Source organism: Mytilus californianus, unplaced genomic scaffold, assembly GCF_021869535.1.
Source record: "Mytilus californianus isolate M0D057914Y unplaced genomic scaffold, xbMytCali1.0.p SCAF_3, whole genome shotgun sequence".
In the NCBI taxonomy this organism is placed as follows: Eukaryota; Metazoa; Mollusca; class Bivalvia; order Mytilida; family Mytilidae; genus Mytilus; species Mytilus californianus.
Genome location: NW_026262679.1, coordinates 102,258,604 through 102,286,118, shown reverse-complemented (window position 1 = coordinate 102,286,118; position 27,515 = coordinate 102,258,604). Strand labels below are relative to the sequence as shown.

Sequence of the window (27,515 nt, the reverse complement as noted above, 5' to 3'; positions counted from 1 at the left end):
AGGTAGATCAATTATCATGTCTCATTTTAACTGATGCCACATGTGGAGCAGGGTTTGTTTACCATTTCGAAGCACCTGAGATCACTCCAGTTTAGATGGGTGCGTTTTGCTCAATTTTTAGTTTTCTATGTTGTGTTTTGTGAATTGTTGTTTGTCTTTTCCTAGTGTTCGTTTTTTTTCCCCCATGGCGTTGTCAGTTTGTTTTCGACTTATCACTTTGAATATCGTTTGGTGTCTTTTGCCTCTCTTATAACTCGCATCATTTGATTCCGTATGATTACGCACAGGACGTATAACAATCAATTATCAATCAATCAATCAATCCTTTGGTTTACTTATTTAAAAAAAGAAAACATGATACAGATACATGTTAATTTATTACGAAAAGAAAACCCACAAAAAACTAATTACAAAAAACAAAAACATCACTATGACAACTCAGTTATTTGTAGGGAAAACAGATTAAAATATATAGTATTGTAGCACTACATACTTTTCTTTTTTAGTAATTGTATGCAGTTCAATGAAAAGGGTCAATAATGTAGGTAAATATTTCCGTGATGTAAAGACTTTTCTTGGTTTTGCTTGCAATACAAAAACATTCTCTTTTTTTACAGCTTAGCTATTAAAGTATGTATAGTACTTCGTGCATAAAATATAAAATTGACAAAAATATATCAAAATTTTAGTTTGAACCATCTTTAATTTGGTCATAAGTTAGAAAATACATCAAATATTGTTAAAACATTAAAGTACACTTATAAATCTATGATACTGTGAATTTTAGAAATTTTAAAGTACTTTTAGAAAATTTGCCCAGGTGTGAAATAGAGTCAGGACAAATTGGGCCTACCTCTTTATAACTTTCCAAACTTGTGGTGTCGATCCTACCTGATGAAGGGTTTTCCAAAAACACGTGTTGTGGTCATAGAGATTCCAAACTGAAAACTGTTCTGCAGAACGAATTAAAGCTTAGTTTATCAGTTCCCATATTTATTGATGACTGTTCCAATAAAATTGATATTCATAGAATTATAAAGCAGCGTACAATAAAATTAAATGTTCTTTTTCGAGTTGACAAAAAACCCAGATGATTTGGATAATTTCAGAACTTAGACCGTCTTGAGATTTGTGGATGAAACCTATACCTACCAAATTGGGTACAATATACACTGAATATCAATCAGCTTTAATTCTTTTCGTGTTATTTTTACACTATTTTAGTAGATTGTAAGTAATATTGCATAACTCTTACCCATAAATATCTGTATAATAGTGTTAGTTGTAACATTTACAACGATTCATTTAATCTAACAGATAGACGTTAAACCCTAAAAAAACGCATTAAATAAGTAAAAAAGGTACACACGAGTAGAACGTGTCCTTTGAATCCAGCAATACTGGAATTTCGATTTCAATATTCCTTCTTTCTTAAAATAACAAACACTTTATTTGGCAGAATTTTTATACTACAATATGTCACAAGCAAATATTCGAAAACGTTTCAATCGTAATTTACTTAATCGTTTATCATCTTGTTTTTTACCAGATTTTGGTAGTTCAATTTCTTTGAACAGCATCTCAAGATTTTGTCGCTCATGTAGCTGGGATATAAGCCATTGTGTAGATTCAGCTTCTATTTCCTTCCATTTTTCTTCCCAAGAAGTCATATCATTATTCCTCAGATAATTAATCACGTGTGCTGTACACCATACATTTTCCTGATAATGATAATTATAAATGTTTTATATAAGGAACTCATATATATAGTATATAACGGCTAGCTTTTTTCTTCACTTACAATGAATCAATGCATTTTATTTTTTAGGTTTTTCACCAAAAATATATAATTGTTTGATTTCACCAGTTTTTGTTCTGTTTTGATCCGTGTCTTTAGAGTGTCTTTCGTTCAATATCCGGTATTTTAAATGTGACTGTATTTGTATTTTTTCGTTGAAGTGGTTTTCTTTTTCTGTTTTTCCATGGAATATTCAAACTTGATACTTTCAATAACTTTGACCATTTTTAGATACGCTATCAGGAAATTTAATTTTGGATTAAACACATTTTGTCTAGAGATTACTGCATCGGCCCAGCTTACACACCAATAACCTCGAGAATCCAATTTCCATCCAGTAATATATCCAGTAAAAACAACACACAAGTCAGTGTTAACAAGTTTACGAAATAGTTCCGGTAACATGGTCTATGGAAGTGTAAACCAAGGGAAAAAAATCTAACGGACCAATCACATTCAAGTATATGTATGCAAATTGTACTTGTGCTTTTGGTCGGTTGCACAATGTGCAAAACCGCCTTATGGTATGGTGATGTCGGTCGGACTTGAGTGTGGTTGATTGGGCGGGTAGACGGTCTGGCAGTTTCGATAATAAATAACTACCTATTTAATGTAATCAACTCCTCCTACAGTTTTCAACCTAGACCTTTAGAACTTCACAAACTCATATTGATTTCGTGCACCTGTTGCTAGTAATATGAAATAGGCTCAGTTTTTTTTGTTTTTCCAGACTTGATATCTTAGTTATTTTGCTAAATTTTTTTTTCTTCAAAAGACGGTTCCATTTTAGTGTATTCAAATTCAACTTCTTCAGTTTTCAATAAATATCCTTGACACGTCACAGAAAGATTCCATGCATATTGAAATTGTACTTCATGTATTAATCGTGTGTATTTGTAATGTTTGGGACTTTGTTATGAATTTGGATTTTCGGTCGCCTTGTCCAGTTCATTAAGAATTTAACGGCATGTGACTTGTCGTGGTGTGGACCCTTACCTTTAACGAAACCTCGGAATTATTTTTTAAAAATTATTTTTAAGGGACTACTGTCTAATTCACCTTGGCCATACATTTCTGTTTATTCATTTACTAACTTACCCTGTAATTTAGATTTTTTAGCTCCTTTTCGTTTATCCATAGAACGTTACAAATATCTTTTGATTGCTGCCGACTCCAGTGTCCACCGTGATAAAAAGACAGCAGCGTCTTGACATTGTCATCCTCATCGTCGTCGTCGTCGTCGTCATCCTTATCGTTGTCGTCACTGTCCCCATTAATAGAATCGTCAGAGCGATTACAAATGTCTTCTTTATCATTGCTGCAATAGAAAAGATTGAATTTTTACTTCAAATTGATTATTTATGTTCGGTCCCGATTTTATTTTTAGAGAGGCACATAAGAAAATTTAACACAACTACCAGCACAAACAAATATTGTTTCCTTCTAGTCTTTAGTTTTCTATGTTGTGTTTTGTGTACTGTTGTTTGTCTGTTTGTCTTTTTCTTTTTTTGTCATGGCGTTGTCAGTTTATTTTCGACTTATGAGTTTAAATGTCCCTTTGGTATCTTTCGCCTTTCTTCTATGTTGAGGTATCCATATAGAACATTAATAGATTCATTTTATATTGAAAAAGTGTGCCTGGTAGCTACGTTACATCCAGTACGGTTTAATTATGTTTTTTTTAGATTTATCTATGGTATAACTATAATAGATCTATTGCATGGAGAAAAAAAACCTTGCCATTTATAAATCATAAGAATCATGTGTTTTCAGGTTTCAAACAGTCGACCTGAAAATCAATACATCATTATCAGTTTACCCACCAAGGGATTGCTTCCAACTTTTGAACTTCAGATACATGTGATGATGGTTCTTTCAACATCATTTGATGATCAAGTCCTGACTCTGATACTGGTGGTAACGCTGACGCTTGAGGTAAAGGTGGCGGTGGTGGTATTGATGAAGGCGTCAGTTGCGCATCTGAAGTATCGTCCATTTTAAAATAAGCGTTTACCTACAGTCGTAATTCCAATCCCAGAACAGCCATTATGATCAAAATAACTTTTTCTAAAATATTAAAACAAGGACATATATTACAGCATTTAGACGTAATTCTATTATGATTTTCGATTGTTGTTTAATTAAATTCCTCATTGTAATTTCCTCGAAACGCATTTTTGGAAAATCGGAAATGAGAACAATGCAGGTTCTCTAAAAACACAAGGAAATCTTGAATAATGTTTTTAATCATACTTACAATAGATATGTTAATACATGGATATGATATTATCTTCTTTGAAAGGTGCCAGAGGGAGTCATCAAATTATCTCAAAAATCCCATAAATGTATACCAATAAATAAATTTTAAATGTAAATTTATAAGTTGAATTCAAGCGTCAATTCTGCACTTGCAACATTGTGTGTAAAAAGTAGGTATATGTGTTGAGAATAGTGTTTTGTACGACAAAGAAAGAACTGACCATCCAAACTTGTATATTCTCTAAAATGGAGAATAAGAAATCCGGACGAAAGAGTGCAAGATCAGTATCGATAGATTAAAAAGACATACACATTTAAATAAAAAATATCACTATAGAAAACAACCGGAGAAAATTAAAGAAGAAGAAGCAGAAATCACAATGTCAGCAGCAAACTCAGATCCTTTGGAATGGTAATGATAACTGTGCAGTCCTTACTCTACCAGTTGCTCATCAAATGTACAAAAAATCGACGATAAAAAGTTGTGCGGAAATCTGTTATGATTCGAGTCGGCGAGTGGAATCATACGTCAGAACAAATCCTTTTGTTAAACATGAACTTTTTTATTATGTATTGCATGAAAGAGTCATGCGCTGATCTGATGCATAGCCAATACAGGGTCTCGACTCTGGCTTCATTATGTACGGAGAATTGTGTCTGGTGAATTAGTTTTGATTGATCATGACATTACAATTAAGTATCGTAGTTAAATTGATAGTACACATACATATACAATTAATCGTGGTATATTGATAATTTAAAATTCAATCGTTCTTACTTACCGACTCTGTATTTTAACTCATAACCTACTTATATGCGTTCATGTATATATATATATAGAGAGAAAATATTGTAAATAAAGTATATCACTTCCTTTTTGGGTTACCTTGTGTGTTTACGAACAGAAACTGATTTACGCATTTGATATATAACGAATATTTAATGAAAGTCTTTAACTTTAATTTGTGAACACATTTAGGGCAGATAAAAATGAATAAAAACAAAGACAGAATCTGAAGTGAAATGAACTACGGTTTAAATTTTTAATCTAGACTCTATAGTATAACAAGTTAGATTTAAAACATGCCAAACAGTTTAACAGATTCACGTCACCCCATGAAGTACATAATTTGAAAAAAAAATAGTTTAAAATTCAATAAAAACCTTCGACGTACTTATTGTGTACCTATTCATTGAAAAAACAGCTTTTTTTACTGTGGTCTCAATAATCAATACATGTACTATATCAGCCAACTCCCACACACATATACGTTCCGACGGAGAAACAAAATCAATACCAAACTGAGAGCAAAATAAAAAAAGAAAAATTCCCAAATTCTTTGTTTTCCTAAAAATCATGAAAAAATTTGACCTAATTTATAACAATTTAATCTATAAAACAAGTGTTTCTGTAAATTAACTGTCATATAGATTTTTATATGTTACATTTTTGAATAAAATTATTTTGAATCATGTCCATTCAAAGAAGTCTGTCTGTCAAAGCATAGAATAAAAGTCTTCTACAAGCACAGCGCTTAATTCTGATCATACCGATTTATTAAAAAATTAAATGTCCATTGATCTGTCTGGTAATGATAAGACTTTTAAATTTCTCTACATTTTAAGACCTATTTCACAAAATTTTAGTTGACTGTATCTCTTGAATTATAAATGCTATATATGACATATTTTTTTTTTATAATCAGATACAATCAACGAATTCTAAATGCATACAAAATTTCACCAACATCGGATATATCGATCAATTATCTATTATACATTGCCTAATGGCAGAAGAACAGTAAATATGTGATGTCGCAAATTTTTGTATAATTTTCATAATAGTAGATGTGCTGTATGTATACCTGCGCGCAAATTGAACAATGGAAAACATGTTCCACTGTTTTGTTAGTCTGAGATTGGTCTGACATCTTCAGTCCAGCTTTTAAGACTTGGTTGTTCCGTTTGGACGTGATGTTATACAGCCAAATAAAGTAAAGTTCATTATTTTGCATTACATATAAACATTTGTAATTCAATAATTTATATATTAAACATTCCATAAACACAAGGTGACCCATTGACTTTTTATATAATTTAACGCATATTTATCGAGCAGAATCAACACATACATTTTTAGTAAGAGCTGGTTGTTTCTAATGAACTATGGCTATCTAACATGGCCGTCATGGCTAGAAATAAAACTACGGGGTAAACGCAAGTACTATCCATGGATTCCTTCAATAAAACAAAATTTAAAATGTTTATCTTTTGATTCAACAAATTTCTGAATTCCGATTTTCCTTATCTGTCAGTTGTGAATTAATATTCCCATCTTAGTCTATAACCTTCATGGCAATTACTGACACCCGGTCTTCAGCTATCTGAATTTCGCCAATTTATTTCAAGAATTTCAAGAGGTTTCTTTTTTATTTTAACATCAGTTCTTCCTGCCTACAAATATCTTCGCTTATATTTTTGAACCTCAAATCTTGTCTCTTCTGAACTAATCTGATTAAAATACAGATTCTGAATCCACGCTTTGCTTCTAAGCAAATCGTAGACACATGATATTTATTTTCATAGGAATACTGTAACAAGCATGGAATCAGGATTTGTATTTTATTCAGATTATTTCTGAACAAAGCCTTCTTGACTTCATACATTTACATAATTTTATTTGGCACAACAAATCATTAACTTTAGTAATCCCGTTAAAACATAGAATATTTCCAATTACGATCCTTGACGAATATTTCATAAGACGGCTGTTGTGTACGTAAAAAATACTACTACTCCTCCAGGGGACATGATACTGAAATATTGTCTTAAAAGTTCGTATAAAAATTATTTAATTCTAAGTACAAATGTGTTACTAGTATGATTTCCAAGAAGTTTCGTACAGAGGACATGGTACTAAAATTTTCTCATGAAAGTTCAACTATCCACCAATAGTTATACTATTGGTGGATATAGTTATACTATTGGTGGATATAGTTATACTATTGGTGGATAGTTGTCTTAATGTCAATAACACTACTTCTCCTTATCTTTATACTAGCTAGTGTCTCAAAATCTCTTCGGACGATAATCTTGGTAGCAAACATTGGCAAATGCCTATCAGAATTCTGAATTAATACAGGCACTTTTGAATTAGAGAGGTTGGTTGAACCAGGTTTTGCAGTACGCCAAACCTTTAAGATTGTATGACAGTTTTTCGGTTTCCTGTTCTAGATTGTTTTGTTTTTTTTGTATCTTTGAGTCTATGTAGAAATAAAAAGATGTGGCAATGACACAACTCTCCATCCAAGTCACAATGTGTAAAAAATAAACAATTATAGGTCATAGTATGGCCATTACACGGAGCCTTGGCTCACACCGAACAGCAAGCCATAAAGGGCCACAAAATGACTAATGTAAAACCATTCAAACAGGAAAACCAACGGTCTAATCTATATAAAAAACGAGAAACGAGAAACACTTATGAACCACATCAACAAACGACAAACGACAACCACTGAACAACAGGTTCCTGACTCAGGAGAGGTGCAAACAAATGCAGCGGGTTTAAACGTTTTAACAGGCGCCAACCTTCACCCTAACCTGAAACAGTAGTGTAACATGACAACATAGAAAGACACACTATAAAATATCAATTGAAATGGCTTAAATCGATCAAAAAGACATATTAACAAAAAAAAGTAAACATACACTGAACGAATAAATTTGATCTATGACACAATATAAATACAATATTAATTAAAAAAAAAACGGGGGGGATGTAAAACAATGTCAAAAAGCCAACTGATTTGGTGTGACTGTGTTATCGCACAGTCAAAGAGACGTGGCTCGGAATGTATACTTTATGTCAACAGTAGTTAACCAATGTTCTTATCTCATAAATGATAAAGATTACAAATCAAGGTAACACATAACAATTGAGGAAATAGCTTGAGCGAGATCGAGTGCGTCGACATGGCAAGCGTATCCTGCTTTGCGTACATCACCAGTCATGCGAATGTACACTTTGTCAAAATATCATAGTCTGGAATAGGACACAATCGGTAAAATTACAGATAAGACGACTATTCTGGTATCTAAAGATCAAAGCCTGCAAAAAACATGTCACTAGTGAGCTGAGACACTTACATATTGAATCGGTGAACAAATTCGTGATGGTGAACATCAAATTCATGTAGTGTCGTTCTTCCTCATAATTCTGTTGAAGCAGTTTTTGTACACCCCCTGCCCTTGTACATTCCGTACAGTTATTATAGGTTAATGCTATATATCTGATACCGTTGTAATTAAGTTTGTGACGTTTGATTTTAGCAGTAAATTTTTCAGTGCTGATTGCATACCATCTTATATCTCGAATTCCAATTCAAATTTAGACAAACAACACTATACCAATCACTATAAAGAAAACTAAAAAATGAGCAACCCGAACCCCACCAAAAACACGGAAAATATCAGATATTTCCATCAAAAAGTAATGTGTTCAAGACAAAGTTTAATTTCACAAGAAATATAAAAAGGAATTGAGATTTTCTGTTCGGATTTTAACATCATTTAAGGTAACAGTTATTGATAACCCGTTTATTTAGTGGCAAGATAGTCAACAATAAAATATTAAAATAAATTATTAACAATTAAGTTACGACATCTTTAACTTTTTTTTAAAGGAAACGTGATTCGTTTTTCTATACATGAATTGATCAAAGCACCATGATGCAAATCAGCTACAGTGTAACTTTGAAATTCTCACTGCGGGGCTGATGATACACTCTGAATGCGACTATCCATACTTTCAGTCAATCAGACCTGGGAAAATTGAAAAATGTAACTATTATTATCTTTAGAGGGGCATTAGCTGTCAAAATCATGTTCACCGATTTGACTCAAATTCTCATATTTGATTTATAACATACTAAAACGTATATCCAAATTACAGAAAGTCGAAAATAAACAATTACAATGCATGGACTCTATAATATGTATCAACATTTCGTGTGTGTTTTTGTCTAGACGTCATCTAATAAACCATGACCTCCGAAGACTGCCAACGGTCAAATAACCCGATATAAACATAAATATAAATATAAACAGATAGCGGCCACGTGCAATTGGATTTTCTAGGTTAGTTTGATTTCATATTGTAGGTTAAAAAGCATGTTCATCATCGTATTTACCTGTAAAAGAATGATTTTTTTTTTATGAATCGAATCAGTCAAACAAATGGTTCATCCTTGTTTCGCTTTCAATGTTGACATTCTTTTCCTTTTAATAGCTGAATACATGCGTAACCCATCTCAAGCGAAGGGATTAAATATAAGGTCACATGAATACAAATTGAATGAGGTCTAATTATTCACTTGCAAGTGAATAATTTATCAGCGATGTTTCTTATCTTATTTTGACAAAATTGAACCAAATTGGCTGCTAAAAGCGAATTATTATTTCACTATATCACTTTCATTAAAGATTGAGCAAAGAAAAAAACATACATATTTTTTTTATATATATTTCGTAGCTAATGCCCTTTTAACTAATACCGATTTTCTAAAGAAGTTGACCGTAATTTGTCATTGACAATAATTTTAATAACATTTAATTCTAATATAATTAATTACAAACATAAAACAAGTATCCTTAAATTGAAATTACATTCAAATTTCTTGACTTTTACATTCTAACATATATTGGGTATATCAAACTGTTTCATTCAAGTTGAAATTTTTTTTGAAATTCAAACATGTGCATTTCTATTGTAAGGAGCTACCTCACAGTATATATGTTAATATGTTCACTATTTTCTTGGCAGAAATGGGACTGTTTGAAAATTTGGTTTAATGAAATTTTAGATAATCTAGTCCACTTCTTATAAAGCCTAATGTTATAATGTAAAACAGCAATTTTTTGATCACATTATACTGTTAGGTTAAGAAGTGGACTCATATTTAATTTTGCCCAAAATGGTCTTACCATTCGTCCTCCTTTTGATATACAGCTTCTTTAAATAACATTTCGAGACTTTGTCCCTCGCACAGCTGGGACAAAAGCCACTTCATTGCATTATTTTCTAATCCAACCCACTCTCCTTGACAATCAGAAACCTTCTGTCGTAAATATTTGATCACAAGTGCTGTACACCAAACATTATCCTGTTTCAAAATGAAACAATGAAGTACTAATATACATTTAACATATATTCAATTTGAATTATTCTTATTGCTGTTATTAGTGATATTCTGCTTATGTACGGTAGACATAGCAGTTTGATTCTCAATCATTTTTTAACCAACCGCGCTTGTTTGGTTAGTATTTTTCATACGGTGCTTTTGGTTCGGTAAATCCTTATTAGTATTCGGGGTTCTGAACTGTTTTCACATTTGACTGCCAATAGTTCCTATTCAAAAACGTTTACACTTATTCGGGAAATTTAAGCGGGTAACCTCACCTACAGCAAGTGAATTTTAGGTTAAACGCATATTCTTTCGATGAAGCACTGAAACGAAGATATCCTTGTCGTTTGAATGCTTTAAACATTGACTTACCATTAAAAAAAGAAAAGAACACTTTATGAATGTTATGGGTCCGAAGCGCTTTTCTTGATTTACCTTCATCTGTAACGCTCAAAGTGGAATAATTGAAAGCCAAAGATGTATAAGAACCAACAATGATACATTTACATTAAATATAGTTACAAATCCGTTTCGAAAAAAAACTAATGAAAACGTTCACTTCGAAACCAGTCGCATTGTTTACTCTTTGACCTGTGGTGTTTCGATAAATTGTAACTACAAAACTGAAGAACAATCATATATCCCGACCTAGAAAATCAGTTTGTTTAAAGTTCGCCAATGGTTTTTAAGAGTTCTAATATAATGTGACAAAATTAAAACCTGAATTGAACCTATAACTACGGATAAAGGCAAGGCATAACTATTATTGTAACGAGTTTTTAAAGGGAATTATTTTTACTTTTCAGCACTTATCTGCCTAAGTATAAGCTATTGGCGGGAAAGTAAACAGTTTGAGGTGTGCCAACTCGTTTAAAGATCTTTAAATCATCCTGAATAGGGTTTGTCAAATTGGGAGTGGTATAGTAGCTAAATCAGAAAATAGGATTACGAATTCCAAAAGAGGTTACTGTAGTGTAATACTGATATATTGGTCAGTTATCAAACTCCTACATATCAGAAATATCTGCATGTACCGTATGTTTTTATTGTCGAGCCTGCGACTTTTGTCGCAAAAGCTAGACATAGCGATCCTACATTCCATCGGCGTCGTCGTCGTCGTCGTCGTCGGCGGCGGCGGCGTCCACAAATATTCACTCTGTGGTTAAAGTTTTTGAAATTTTAATAACTTTCTTAAACTATCCTGCATTTCAACCAAACTTGAACAGAAGCTTGTTTATGATCATAAGATAGTATCCAGAGTAAAATTTTGTAAAAAAAAATCCTGTTTTTCCGTATTTTACTCATAAATGCCAGTTAACATTACATTCACTCTGTTTAAAGTTTTTCAAATTTTTATAACTTTCTTAAAATATTCTAGATTTGTACCAAACTTGGACAGAAGCTTGTTTATAATCATAAGATAGTATCCATAAGAAAATTTTGTTAAAAAAAATCCTGTTTATCCGTATTTTACTTATAAATGGACTTAGTTTTTCTGCCAGTTAATATAACATTCACTCTGTGGTTAAAGTTTTTCAAATTTTAATAACTTTCTTAAACTATCCTGGATTTGTACCACACTTGGACAGAAGCTTGTTTGTGATCATAAGATAGTATTCAAAAGCAAATTTTGTTAAAGAAAAATCCTGTTTATCCGTATTTTACTTATAAATGGACTTTGTTTTTCTGCCAGATTACATTACATTCACTCTGTGGTTAAAGCTTTCAAAATTTTAATAACTTTCTTAAACTATCCTGGATTTGTACCAAACTTGGACAGAAGCTTGTTTATGATCGAAAGCTAGTATCTAGAAGGAAATTTTGTAATAATTTATTTCCTGTTTTTCCGTATATTACTTATACATGGACTTAGTTTTATTCCAGTTAGCATTACGCACAGTCTGCAGTTAAAGTTTTTAAAACATTTATTAGATTCATAAACCTTCTTGGATTTTTACCAAACTTGAACAGAACTTCTTACAATCAAAAGATAGTATCTAGAGGAAAATGTTTAATAATTTTTTTCCCCATTTTTGTTGAGCCTGTGACTAACAGCAAAAGAAGGCGAGACACAGGGTTCCGCGGAACCCTTACGAATTGTTTTAGTATCATATCAACTCTCTGTTTTTTTTACATTAAGAGAGAAAAAAAAAACACACACACACACAGAATGGGCAAAAAAAAAAAATAAACCATGAACTCTTGAATTGCATTACTCAACACACATAACTGACCATTCGATTAGCTCAAAGTTAATGTCACTGTGGCTATTTGTATAATTTCTTCCAGAAACAGGCATTATCAGTGAGACGAAATAACCAAAATCAGTGTGATTTGGAAAGAAATGGCATGAACACCTTGCATGATTTTAATGAGAAGAATTACGCCAAAAGAAATGTATACAGAAAATATAGTATGTTATATTTTGAAAGGTATTTTATTGGTTCTTTCCAATTGTAAAAGTATCGCATCAACCTTTTTGATCAAGGAGATACTATTAAAAAAAGAAGCAAAAAATAATACTTTGTATTTCGAACTTTTTAACTCTTCATCATCTTCTAGCAATACTATGTTTACGATATCGTCTGATGGACACCAAAATCCATTCCGATGAAATGAGAGTATGGATTTGAGTTCCTCGTCTTTACTGGGGTCTGAAATTTTATTCCCGAAACAACAATAACAGAAGAAAAAAAATCAGAACAAAAATTAATCTTTAGGCAGTATTTGAATTAAATTTTTGTGTACATTAAAAAGATCATATATGTACATTTGTCCTTTCTACAAAAAGTTTACCACTAGAAGAAATTTTATATTTCTTGAAATTTTGTCATGTCGGGGCCTGTTATAGCGGACTCTACAGTACGGGTTTTGTTCACTGTTGAAGACCGTACGGTGACCTACAGTTGCTTAAATCTGCTTCATTCGGATTCCGTTATGTAGTTGTCTCATTGTTTATCATTCTACATCTCCTTATTTTATATGAATTAATAAAAAAAGATTCCTAATTTGATTTTAAGGAAATTATTCATAAGAGCAATTGAACGAGAAATATGCATTCTTGGTGGGACAGTAGTAGTTTGTATCCTCAGGCTGGGAAAGGGTAAAGTAGGTTAGTTTGACATCTTATCATTTACTGCAAGATAGTCCACCAGAGGAAATACTAATATCAAAACAAAGTACATAAATTTACTGTAGCTGATGATGGGTTTTTTTAACGACCTTGACTGGCTATACAGCCCTCGCACGGTCGGCCCTGTCTTGCGCCTTTTAGTGCATTTAAATAATTTAAGGTAGCTGGGGTGTCTTCTTCCATCTTGGATTTTGAAATAACAGATAACAATTGGTCTATATCTTTAATGAAATGTACAAATTTCGAGAGTAGTATGTAATTCATGTGGAAGACTTTTCGTGTAACTATAGAAAATTATATGTTTTATCATATTTACGGCTGTAAAAAAACAGACTATTTTTGTTTGATTCATTGTTTTTCCAACTTTGCCACATAAGGGGAGATAACTCAGATAGAAGGGGAGATAACTCAGATAGAAGGGGAGATAACTCTGATAAAGTAACTTTTATAATAGAATGTGTGTGAATTAACCTATTCTATTATGTAGCAAGAAAACGAGTCCGGTGATCCCATTTTTTTTTTATCTTATTTGAAAGCATATTATAAGAGCTATCTTCTCATATGTTATCTTACAATTCCATATTGTAGTTTTCTCTTTATCACACAAAATTGTGTTTTCCTTGCATAATCTATCAAAAAATCTGACATTTTTGCACAACATGTAGCGTGAAAAAAAAGCCCGATGACCCATACGTTGTATTATATTTTTGCAAAAAAGCATGATATAAACTACATTTTGACACATTATCAAAAAATTCTATGGATATTAATGAAGAGCCCTATCCACCTTAAACTTCTTTGTCTGATATTTTGGTGTATATATATTCATATGTAGGTATAGTGTGTCCAAATGCACAAAGCAATAAATAGATTGCCACAGAAGCTTAACAATTTGTCATAAAATACAATTCATTACTTGATAAAAGGTAGAACCAAAGCCAATCGCAGCTTTTCTTCTATTGTTGGTTGAGGTTGTGTTTGTGGTTGCTTGCTAAAACAAAATATCATAAAATACTATTAATATTACAAACTGATCATTTAATGTTGGTTAAAGAAGTATTGGTCGTATTTTGGCACCATTGAATACCTCATAAACAGCAATCCAAGAATAGAATTATTAACTCCGGACGAGTTTATCAACAGTTTTTGCTATATATTTGCGTATTTGTGCTTAAAAAACTCGCAAAATCTATTCGAAAAATAATGATATTATATATGGTAAATAATTATATGAATAATTACCGTATAATAACTGAACATATACATCCATAGGGAGGCCTCTCTTCTGTATGTGTTTTATTGCTGTATGTGATTAGTTCAGGTGATCCATTTTCCATCCCCAAACAATCTTCAAAAAATTAACACTTATTTTCATACAACAAATAACAGTTACTTACTCTGGTATTTTTGGTCTTCGATAAAGGTTATCAAGTAAGGTACTCTGTGGTGTTGGTGGTTTTATTGGCGACATGAGCAATGTTATTGGAGGCGAGCATGGTAGAGGCGGCGCCAACGGTCCTTGTACATGTATCGGTTGTAACCGTGACGGTTTAGGTGTTGGTGATGACATAGACGAATATAGTAGAGAACGTACTCTTTGTTGTTGACATACCTAGTGACAGCGGAGGGAAGAATTGACTGCTAGAAAAATGACAAAGATTGTTTTTGAATGTATCATCGGATAATTTTATGGACAACTTTATTACAAAATTAATATCAACGATGAAATTGAATGTTATTATATCGGCTCTCGTTTCCTTGCATGTCAATAAAATGAATAACTCGTAATTTTGAATTGTATTCTTATTGATGTACCCTCATCCATCTGACCTGAAGGTAGAGAAGTTTCGTTAATCAGTCCTCGTGTATAGCATTCAGACAGTGACAGTAAATATGACAGATTAGACATCACAGGCGATATAGAGGCATGGACCATATTTAAATTTTCAATAGCTCTCCTCTTTTTTTAATACTACATAATAAATAAATTTGGTGTATTTATTGTCTTCTGATTGGTTAAAAGTAGTACCTTTATTTTCAATGTTGTTAATTTTTATGGCGACACGCCCACTCTGACGTTGTGCATTCATACGCCAACATGTGTGTACGTTGCTATTGTTAATATAAATAATATAAAAAGCTCTTTGAGCCTTATTTTTGATAGAGAGTCAAAAATTAATTTTATGGTTCAATAAATTCAAAATAAATAATTATTTATAGCTATTCATTAATTAATTTCATTAACAACCTTATTAATAATAGTAAATAGCACAGGCTTGCAATAGAACGTCCTTTATTTATATATATGTATTAACAATTCACAAAAGAAAAATACTGCTTACATCTTTATTTATAGCAACACAATTACTTGGGATTAAATTTCTATTAATATCACTAATGAGGTACTCGGTATATAAAAACGTAAAACAATGTTCAATAATAACAGGGTCAATGTCTTATTCAGATAACCTGTGTAGAGACCGGTAGAAAGGCTTGACGTCCGGAAAACAAGTACAACGTTTAAACTTTCTATCCAATCGTTTCTTTTTTTTATGCTATTCTGTGTTATCAATTTTACTTATTTTGTCATTTAATGTTAACTAATAGTTTTAAATATTCGGTTGATTTATGGTTCATCGTTTCTTTAGTTTTTTTATTCTATGTTTTACTATCAAATGTGCATTAATAAAAAGAACCATGTTAAATTAACACATTTCTCTTTGTGGAATAAATTTTTAAAATGTAGTGATGATAGTGCAAGGATTAATTTCCCCTCAATTCATTTTATACAAATGCATGAATTGAAAACTGAACATACTCCGTGCGAAATTATTCTTGAAGACCAGCGCATGAATTTCGTATTAATATTTGAACATACTCCGGCGAAACTATTAGAATTAAAATAAGAAACAGGTATTTTTCGTAAAATCGTTTAATTGAAAAGTTAATACTTATTTTGTCTGTGCTTTAATTTTTTTCTATGTAGTTGTCTTGTTAAAAGTCCTAACTGATTTAAACTGTTTCGCTTTTTGTTGTGACACCATATTGATCTAGTTCAGTAAAGTTATATTTAAATTCATGAATGAATAAAAAGTTGCTAAACGTCGGGATTACTTATATTATGTGTGCATGTGTTTTGGCATGTCATTTTGTAAAGAATTGGACTGTTTTTCATGGGAATTTTATTATATTTATATATAACTATACATTCAAACTCTTATGATCACTATCGTGGTAACGGGTTCCACAGCTATGCTGCATATTCCAGCTGTTGACCGAGACTGGATGCAGTTTTATCAAAAATGTGTACGGTGGGGTCTACCGACAATGCTCGTTAGACTGGCAGCTGGATAAATTGATATCCACTACGTCGCGATAGAACCGTGTCTCGCTCTCTGTACGTTGAAGGACATTTATAACAACTTTGGGTCCATAGGTGTCTTGGTACAAAGCAAAAAAACCTACCACTTCCGAACATTTCCTAAGTTTTCAACGGCAGTATGAATATCTCGCCCTTTCCCGTGGTCAACTAAAATCTACACATTGAACTTATTATTAATTTGTTCTCGTTCCAAATATTCTTAAAACATATTCGTACGGACAATATGGTACATATTAATAATTTAATCAATTATCAAATAAGTGAAATATAATTGTAAATAAAAATGCAATTATTATAGTTTTTCAAGGAATACATCGTCCGTCGTATAACTTTCATCATTGCTAGGACCAAGTATAGACGAATTATAACGGTAGATCAAAACTCTTCTGTTGAAATGCAACATAAATAATCGTTTTTTGTTGTTGTCCAGTATAAACGACCATCTAGATTCAAGCATATGGTGGTAAACAAATCCGAGCAGTCAATTTGTTTATAATGTCGTTCAATTTGATCAAGCACTTGAACTTTCGAGGAATCACCAACATAAATCATATGATTAGCAATGGCTATCCCTGTACAGTTAATAGACCCGACCATCATTGATCTCCCAGGTTTCACTTCCGGTAAGTCAACAAATTGAATTCGGCTTCCGAGTGTAACGACGGCCTCATTGGAGTTGGACAATAAACAAATCCTTCTCGGGATACCTTCTTAGCTTATCGGCATTGGTCAATATACATGCCTTTGTCACTATATTTCAAAATCTTTAGGCAATTCAAAAATCTGTTAGATGAAATTAATTCTCTGCCACGGTTCTTGTTCCAGAACAACACAAAATAACATCGCCACCATTAATGTATACCATGTCAGAAATATGAATAGAAGGTGAGCTGATTTCGTCTTTTAGTTCTCTTGGCGTGTCAAAGAAGTATACCGGGTCAATATCAAATTCTGTCAAGAGATCGAAATTATACCCAGTCGATGCATACTCGTATCCTGAATTAAATGCAGGAATGCTAGTACTGGTGCATAAATGATTCTCACAAGGCTGGCTGGACAGAGTGACGGGTTGGCTCATACATTAACTACACCATGTTATATTAACAGGATGATCAGTTCGTGTGTTGTTCAGATACATTCTTAATTAGTTCTATGGTACACCGTAGTTTGCTTGGAAATCCTTTGAAATAAAATAAAAGGTCAAATACAAATATTAAATACAAACTTCATGTGACCAGTTCAGGTTTAAATCAAAGATGGGAGAAAAACAGATGAAGTGCAATTGGAGTGAGACCAGTGTAGGTATCTTCTGCTGTGCATGCAACATCTGTCACACTTTTTCAATGGTAAATTAAGTAATGTTAAATCCTGTAACATTTTTTAAATGGATAATTACTTGATCTGCTGGCGTGACCAGGAGAGTTTTGAAATGAAGAAGCTTCCATGATAGGAACTGAAAATAGAAAAATTAAAAACCATTTGTTCAGGGTACACTGAATGTCTTACCACCACATATGTGTTATTTGTTGCATGAACTTTTATACAGATTTGCACAATTATTTTTTAATTACAAAATGTAACTTTCGTTTATAAAACTGTGTCAGAAGATAGGTTATCTTGCACCGATTCCAAAAAAATATAGTTTGTAGTTCTTTTCTTTAAGATAAGCGAGATGATCAGTTATTTCCCAGTGTTTCAAAAGGACATGAAAAAAAAAGAAATTTGGCCACTTGCGGTATACTAAATGCTACTTCCGGTGTCAAATGATAGCTTTTATTGTACTCGAAAAAATATATGGTTTTTATATACTTTTACTTGAAATACGGGACATAATTTGCTACTTCTGGTTTATAAAATAACACGTCCGGTTTCATATATGATAGTTAACCTCACACTGATTTTTATAGGGTTTCCAGGTACTTTAACATGAAATTAGAATATAATGGCACTTCCAGTTAACCTTATTCAAAGTCATATGTCGTCCAAACTTATGCAAAAGATATCTTTACTATGTTCTAGCATGGAAATATTTTTAAGATCAAAATCTAGAATATCACTTTTACCATGACCACAATTTCAAGGTCTTGATTTAAAGAACCCCAAATCTTATATAAGTATGGTTAAGAAGTTATCCTACCAAACAACTTAATTTGAATATTGAAGGGGAGAAAACTCATATAAAGTCAACAAAGCACTTTGATCCAAATGAACTGGCATTGCGTCAAATTATTAAAAACCTTATATTGATAACTTAAGAACATGACCTTGACCTTTGAAATTGACCTTATTTTCTGAAGAGATGGAATATTGTACGGGGAGATAACTCCAATATAGAAAAGTCTTCGCTTAAAAAGGATTCGTTTCAAAAGCGCAATTACAGTTCGATATAAAATACCAAACATCTTATCGACATGTTTTGAAACAAAAGCGACATTTCAGAAACAAAAGTAGCGCAAAAATTGATCTTAACAAAATCAAAGGTCTTTCCGTAGAAAGATGAAAAGACTTAATACGCACAAGATACGATTAAAATAATTATTCTAATTTGGTATTATTTTAGTAAGTTGGATTTTGAATAAAACAGCATATACACCTGAAGAAATTGATGTTCACCGCGTGTAAAGTTTTTGAGTTATCCTTCTTTGAGTGTTACCTGGATTTAAATCTTAGTGATTTATAAATAGAACAAAAGTAATCAAGTTTGACAAACAGGTAATGTGAAGGTGAGAAACTGGTTAGGCAGGTTAATTTAGAAACACTAGTCTTGAAATAAGGTGTTGTCAGTATAACACCTGGACAGTGTTGAAGTCAGATGTTGAAAACTGACTGGAACTTGGAGTTGGAGTTTGACTATTGTCAGGGCAGATATTATATCAGGAATGATCAGTTCAGGAGAATTCATTAATATTTTGTCCATCAGGACAATAAAGAACTCCCAGGTAGGTTTTGTCACACAAACACACCATGCCCCGCCCTTATGTCTTCTGTTTCAAATATTCGCACGAGATATCAAATTTTGTTTGTCATATTGTAATTATGGCGCGCACGGTTGTCAAATTATTACGTTTATTCGGGATTAAATCGGTCCGTTATTTAAAATTGTGTTTTGTTTCTTTCCCAGGGGACTTGTTGAGTTATGGAAGTATTTTAGACCATTAAAAGAAAGGAGTGATAAGTAAAATGGGACAATTTCCTATATATAAAGTTGAATCTCAGATGAGGATAAATATATACTGTGTGTATGGTTAACATTTGATAGTTTAAATGGAACAGATAGTTTTCAAGTATTAAGTATTACAACAACCTGAATATCTGTGTGGTTAAATAGTCCGTCAGTGAATTTGTTTCGGGACAATTACAATTTAAAACATAGCAGAAACTTGTTTGACAGTTTGTCTCAGATACTGAAGTATTTAACGTTATATTGTCAAAGTATTGGTTTTTCAATATTTGTCAAGTTGACAGACAGTAAATTTGAACAGTATTATAATTCGGATCAAACGAGAACAACCTTTGAGATTTCTGGATTGATATAGACTTGTGATTTATGGACTGTGATGGACTAATTTATTTATTTACTTTTAATTTTAACTTTTAGTTATGTGTATTTAGTTCCGTGTATTTGTCATTGTCTTTGTGAGATAGAAGAGAGGTCGTGGAGAGGTTGTTTCATATGTGTATATTTGTGTTTTGTGTTTGTCTTGTGGTTGTGGTATTATTAAATGCAAATTTTTATTTAGTTTTGGTTGACGCCCAATTGACAGATCTTTTTGATTGTCCCCCTTACTAAAAGAACCCTGAATTGAAAATTTCACTTCTTTACATTTGGCATCCACGGTGGGATCTGTCAGTAGGGTTTATACTAGTTGACTGAAATTCAACTTTGTCATGGACATGCCTAAATGGATGTCCGAGTTAGTAGAAAAAGGGGGGTCTGTTACAGATTGTCTGACCCTGTGGAAGGAAATACAAGCGACGGAGCGCGAAGAACGTGCAGCAGATCGTGATTTGAAACGTGCAGAGATGGAAAGAGAAATACGCATGCGTGAACTTGAGATTAAGGAGAAAGAGATAGCAGTGCAACAAGCTCTAGGTGTTGCAGCACCTGTTACTAACAAAGGAGATCAGAAATATAGTAAGTTACCAAAATTTATTGAAGGTCAAGACCCAGATGTTTTTTTGAAGTCTTTTGAGAAACTAGCAGCCTTGCATAAATGGGCAAAGTCTGAATGGCCAGTTCGTATTGTGCCATTATTGAGTGGTAAGGCATTAGAGGCATACTCTCGTTTAAGTGATGCTGATGGTGGTAATTATGACAAGATTAAAGATGCAATTCTAAAAAGGTATGAGTTAACTGCAGAAGCCTACAGGGAAAGATTTAGGTCTGCTATTCAGGAAAAAGACGAGTCATTTAGAGAATTCAGGGTTAAGCTAGAAAGGTATTTAGCACATTGGTTTGAACGTGAGAGTGTTGGTAACAGTTATGAAAAACTGTTGGATTTGATGTTGCGTGAGCAATTACTCCAAACTTGTAGTAAGGATTTAAGGCTTTGGGTTAATGAGCACAAGCCTAAATCTGCTCATGAAGTTGTTGATTTAGCTGAATCCTATCAAGTGGCTCACAAGATTGAGAGTCTTGTATCAGATGATGCTTTCAAGATGAAACCTCAATCAGGTAATAATAGTGGTCAAACCAGAGGCTTACAGAAGGATCTAGGAAAGAGTAAGGATTTCAGAAAACCGTTCATGTCTCAGAATAACAGTAAACCTAAAACTTGTTACATTTGTCATAAACAAGGACATTTGAGTTATGATTGCACTGAAAAGAAAGGTACGGAAAAAGGTAAGAAAGGTAGCTTTGGACTTTGTGTAGACAAAGATAAAGTTTTAGAGTGTGTACAAAGGAAGGATGTTGATGAAGGTAAAGTTGTGAAATTATCAGGAGTAGCTGTAAATGCAAAATTTGATGAAGGTAAGGGTCCTGGTATAGAAATTGTAAAAGGTACAGTTGAAGGTAAGCCAGTATCAGTTTTACGTGACACCGGCAGTTCCACAGTTTTTGTACATGGTAGTCTTGTAGAAGGGATGGAGAGAACAGGTAAAATGAAAGATATCTGGTTAGCAGATGGATCTGTCAGAAACTGTGAAGAGGTATGGATCAATGTTACTACACCATATATATCTGGTTCAGTGTTGGCACTGATTTTAGACATACCATTTGCGGACTTAGTTATAGGTAATTATGTAAATACCTCTGTTCCTAAAGATGTATGCACTGAAAAAGTAGAAAACGATGGTAAGAATATTGATCAAAACACATGCCAGGCTGTACAAACAAGGGCCAAGAAGAAACAAGAAGACGAAAAAGAAGAAAAGATACAAGTAAGTATAGACAAGTTAAATGAACATGTAACAGATAATATATTACCACAGGTAGGTAAGATGTATAGCAGAGATGAGTTAAAATTAGCTCAAGCTGACGACAAATCTTTGAATAAGGTAAGGAGCTTAGTTCAGGAAAATCCAGGACAACAGTCATCCTATTTCATAATGAAGTCAGGAATACTATACAGAGTATATGTGACTCCCAGTGAGGAAGAGATATATCAGGTTGTTTTACCACAGAAGTATAGGGCCATAGTACTGGAACTTGCTCACGATATTCCTCTTTCAGGCCATCTTGGTATAAAGAAAACTAGGGATAGAATATTACATCATTACTTTTGGCCAGGTATGTTTGAGGATGTGGCTATGTATTGTAAATCATGTCATGTTTGCCAGTTGAGAAGTACAAAAGGTAAGTCAGCAAAGGTACCGCTAGTGAGTATTCCTCCAATAGATGTACCTTTTCGTCGAATTGCTATTGACTTTGTTGGACCATTACCGGTTACAGAACGAAAAAATAGGTATATTTTGGTAATTGTGGACTGTGCCACTCGATACCCAGAAGCTGTTGCCTTGAGAAGCCAAGATGCAGAGACAGTTGTTGACTCATTGATGGAAGTATTTTCTAGAGTAGGTTTCCCTGAAGAGTTACTTTCGGACCAAGGATCAAATTTTAAGTCGTCACTTATGTTGGAAGTATGCAGACTTTTAACGGTTGAAAAGAAGGTATCCAGTGTTTACCATCCTCAGACGAATGGAATGTGTGAGAAATTCAATGGTGTTTTGAAACGTATGTTGAAAGCCTATGCTTCACTAGAACCAAAGACATGGGATAAGTACCTGGTATATGTATTATTTGCTTATAGGGAGGTACCAAATGATACTACAGGTTTTTCGCCATTTGAGTTATTGTATGGTCGAAATGTAAGAAGACCACTGTCTGTCTTGAAAGAACAATGGGAAGAACCAGAGGATTGCCAATCGTCTGTACTTAGCTATTTGATTGAAACTCGAGAGAGACTGAAAATGTTATCTGAGTTAGCACACCAGAATGAAATGAATGCAAAACAGGTACAGAAGAGGTATTACGATAAGAAGGCAAGATCGAGAGAGATTGAGGTTGGTACTAAGGTATTAGTTCTACTTCCCACTAGTGAAAGTAAACTTTTGGCTCAGTGGAAAGGGCCTTACGTTGTTACAGATAAGGTAGGACCAGTAGATTATAAAGTCAAGGTAAGAGGTAAAGAGAAAGTTTATCACGTGAATATGTTGAAAACATGGTATGAGCGTCCTGAAGCACTGAAAAATGAGGTAGAATTTTTAGCATGTATAGATGTAGTGGAAGATAAGTTTGAAGATGAATACATAGATGTAGACTATAAAGTAACTCCTCAGATGATAGGTAAAGAAACAGTAAATGACGTCAGAATTTCAGAGGATTTAACAGATGAGCAACATAGGTTAATCTCAGAACTGATCTGGGAATTCTCAGACATATTTACTGATGTACCAAAGAGGACAGATCTTGTGCATCATAAGGTAAAATTAATTACAGATAAGCCTGTGTATAGGAAGCCATATCCTGTTCCGTATGCACTTAGAGAGAAGGTTCAACAAGAAATTGATGACATGTTGAAACTTGGCATTATTGAGATTTCGGATAGCCCGTATGCAGCTCCAGTGGTATTGGTGAAAAAAAAAAGATTCATCAATACGGTTTTGTTGCGATTACCGGGAAATTAATAAAATTACGGAATTTGATCCAGCACCGATGCCGCAGATAGATTCTGTGCTAAATAAGATAGGTAAGGCAAAATTTCTAAGTAAGATAGACCTAACCAAGGGATATTGGCAACTTAGTCTAGATGAAGATGCCAAGAGGAAAAGTGCTTTTGTGACACCGATGGGTCACTATCAATTTACAGTAATGCCTTTTGGTATGGTAAATTCTAGTGCGTCTTTTGTACGTCTGATGAGAAAGGTCCTGAAAGACTGTGATGGCTTTGCTGATTCATTTATAGATGATATTGGAATTTATAGTGATACATTTGAAGATCATCTGAAACATATAAGGTTAGTATTACTTGCTCTTAGAAAAGCAAATGTAGCAGCTAGACCAAAAAAATGCTGTTTTGGATTCAGTAAGTTAGAATTTCTTGGACATATAGTAGGTGGGGGTGAAATCCAGCCTACACAGGATAAGATTCAGGCTATTGTGGATTTTAAACCACCAATGACAAAGAAACAGGTAAGATCTTTTATTGGATTTATTGGTTTCTACAGGAAATTTATATCAAACAAAGTATTCTGCATCAATCACAGACCTCACTAAGAAGGGCTTGCCAAACAAGGTAAATTGGACCAGTGAACATCAGCAGTGCTTTGACAAGTTGAAATCTATGATTGCATCAGAACCAGTGTTGAGAGCGCCTGATTTTTCTCTTACATTTATTTTATGTACTGATGCTTGTAACACAGGCGTTGGATGTGTACTTGAACAAGAGTTTAAAGATGGCAGACATCCGATTCTTTATATGAGTAAGAAATTTTCAGATGCTGAGCGTAGGTATTCGGTTATAGAGAAGGAATGCTATGCTATAGTATGGGCTGTGAAGTCTTTATGGGTTTATCTAGAAGGTAAGGAATTTGATATTGAAACAGATCATGCACCATTACAATGGCTTCAGAGAATGAAGATGAGTAATCAGCGATTATTACGTTGGAGTCTGACCCTACAGGAATTAAAATTTAGAATTTCGTATGTGCCTGGTAAGTTGAACATTGTGGCAGATGCGTTGTCCAGGTTGGAGGAATAGAAGTCCCCTGAAATACTCCAGGTGGTGTGTATAGTTGTATATATGTTTATGCATGTTGTTCTTGGCAGTTATAAGATTCTGTCTAAATGATGTAGACAGGTAGGTTATTTTGTATCGGGTATGAGAGAGTGTTTGGGTTGGACAAAAATGTTATTTTGTCTCCTTAGTGGGGAGGATTGTAAAGTTTTTGAGTTATCCTTCTTTGAGTGTTACCTGGATTTAAATCTTAGTGATTTATAAATAGAACAAAAGTAATCAAGTTTGACAAACAGGTAATGTGAAGGTGAGAAACTGGTTAGGCAGGTTAATTTAGAAACACTAGTCTTGAAATAAGGTGTTGTCAGTATAACACCTGGACAGTGTTGAAGTCAGATGTTGAAAACTGACTGGAACTTGGAGTTGGAGTTTGACTATTGTCAGGGCAGATATTATATCAGGAATGATCAGTTCAGGAGAATTCATTAATATTTTGTCCATCAGGACAATAAAGAACTCCCAGGTAGGTTTTGTCACACAAACACACCATGCCCCGCCCTTATGTCTTCTGTTTCAAATATTCGCACGAGATATCAAATTTTGTTTGTCATATTGTAATTATGGCGCGCACGGTTGTCAAATTATTACGTTTATTCGGGATTAAATCGGTCCGTTATTTAAAATTGTGTTTTGTTTCTTTCCCAGGGGACTTGTTGAGTTATGGAAGTATTTTAGACCATTAAAAGAAAGGAGTGATAAGTAAAATGGGACAATTTCCTATATATAAAGTTGAATCTCAGATGAGGATAAATATATACTGTGTGTATGGTTAACATTTGATAGTTTAAATGGAACAGATAGTTTTCAAGTATTAAGTATTACAACAACCTGAATATCTGTGTGGTTAAATAGTCCGTCAGTGAATTTGTTTCGGGACAATTACAATTTAAAACATAGCAGAAACTTGTTTGACAGTTTGTCTCAGATACTGAAGTATTTAACGTTATGTTGTCAAAGTATTGGTTTTTCAATATTTGTCAAGTTGACAGACAGTAAATTTGAACAGTATTATAATTCGGATCAAACGAGAACAACCTTTGAGATTTCTGGATTGATATAGACTTGTGATTTATGGACTGTGATGGACTAATTTATTTATTTACTTTTAATTTTAACTTTTAGTTATGTGTATTTAGTTCCGTGTATTTGTCATTGTCTTTGTGAGATAGAAGAGAGGTCGTGGAGAGGTTGTTTCATATGTGTATATTTGTGTTTTGTGTTTGTCTTGTGGTTGTGGTATTATTAAATGCAAATTTTTATTTAGTTTTGGTTGACGCCCAATTGACAGATCTTTTTGATTGTCCCCCTTACTAAAAGAACCCTGAAGTGAAAATTTCACTTCTTTACACCGCGCTAAACGTTCATTCTTTTATATGTATTATCATGACACAATATTTGATGTACAATTGGATTTGTTAAATACTTGTCATCAAGTACATTTTTTTTTTCGCTCGGAATATGGAAGAAAACAGTTCAAAGGTCAATAAAACCACAATTTACCTCATAAAAAACAATAATTGTGTAACATTCTGCCCGACAAAACGCATGATATAATTGAGTACAAAATAGAATAAAGATATACCTTCCTAGCAATAGGTGTAATTAAATTTTCTTACACCTAACACAACCCAACCCTTTCCTTTAACCAAGAAAATACAGCGTATGTTTCTTGAAAAATGTTAAGCTTGTACTTGTACACCTTAAAACGTTTGGGAACAAAACGATCTTTAATACACAATAATATATACATACGTCTACATCCAACTTTGCCGGAAAACTCGCAAATTAGCTAAGTAATTCCACGTTGTGCCAAAAGGCCATGTGACCTATTGCAGCCTTTTAGTGTTCCGTCGTCAAATTTTCTTCAAAAATGTTTCGCTCTGAAAAATTACTAATTGCATCTAAACTTGCCATAATACAGCCCTGGTATATTTTTCGTTGAAAAGTGTGTGTTTGCCGCAAACCACTCAACATAGCCTTATAGCTAGAAATTGAACGGAAAGGTAGAATGCAAGTAAGTATCTAATAAACTTACAGGGGCAAAAAACTAAAATCTCAAGCTCTACCTTCAGTAGATTTCTTCGTAAAATATCATACGAATCTTTATGTTTAAATTGTTCTCAATAATGTTGGCTTGTATTGTCATTGTACAAGTGTATAGTCCAAGAGTGTATCATCAGCTAAGTTGTCATTGCTTCGGAACATACATCATTTATAAAATACAAATATAGAATAACAGTTGATAAATTAAAAAATAACTAAAGAAACTAAGGTGCTTACTACCTAAAGCAAAGTTGACCTTAGCTAAATTTGGCTATTTATCCATGTCTCTTGTGGTCATAATATTCTTAATTATTGTTTCAGGTAGTTATACATCCTTGCCTTGCCATTCAAATGTTTGGGTTTTGAGCGTTCCTGGTGAAGGGGAATCCAGAAAAGCGCTTCAGACGGATGGAATTATAAAGTGTTATTTTCATTGAATATAAGATTGAAACATATACTATCATAGGAGAATGACGAT

General features: G+C 33.1%; 2 protein-coding genes and 1 long non-coding RNA gene across 3 annotated transcripts; 2 read left to right on the top strand and 1 right to left on the bottom strand.

Moving 5' to 3' along the window:
• Positions 1 to 358: 358 nt before the first annotated feature.
• On the bottom strand, positions 359 to 4,963 carry LOC127735582 (probable ribosome production factor 1). Its single transcript, XM_052245827.1, has 4 exons — positions 4,840 to 4,963; positions 3,622 to 3,865; positions 2,897 to 3,116; positions 359 to 1,721 (listed from the first exon to the last, which is right to left on the bottom strand). Exons 2-4 carry the CDS (start codon positions 3,792 to 3,794, stop codon positions 1,470 to 1,472), a joined length of 645 nt encoding a protein of 214 aa, XP_052101787.1. The 5' UTR covers positions 3,795 to 3,865; positions 4,840 to 4,963; the 3' UTR covers positions 359 to 1,469.
• Positions 4,964 to 20,798: 15,835 nt separating this feature from the next.
• LOC127733700 (uncharacterized) lies at positions 20,799 to 24,497 on the top strand. The gene is made up of 2 exons (XM_052243013.1): positions 20,799 to 23,375; positions 24,426 to 24,497. Exons 1-2 carry the CDS (start codon positions 20,799 to 20,801, stop codon positions 24,495 to 24,497), a joined length of 2,649 nt encoding a protein of 882 aa, XP_052098973.1.
• Positions 24,498 to 24,512: 15 nt separating this feature from the next.
• Positions 24,513 to 26,253, top strand: LOC127735596 (uncharacterized). Its single transcript, XR_007998511.1, has 2 exons — positions 24,513 to 25,457; positions 25,640 to 26,253. It is a non-coding gene; the product is annotated as an uncharacterized LOC127735596 (long non-coding RNA).
• The last annotated feature ends 1,262 nt before the right edge of the window (positions 26,254 to 27,515 follow it).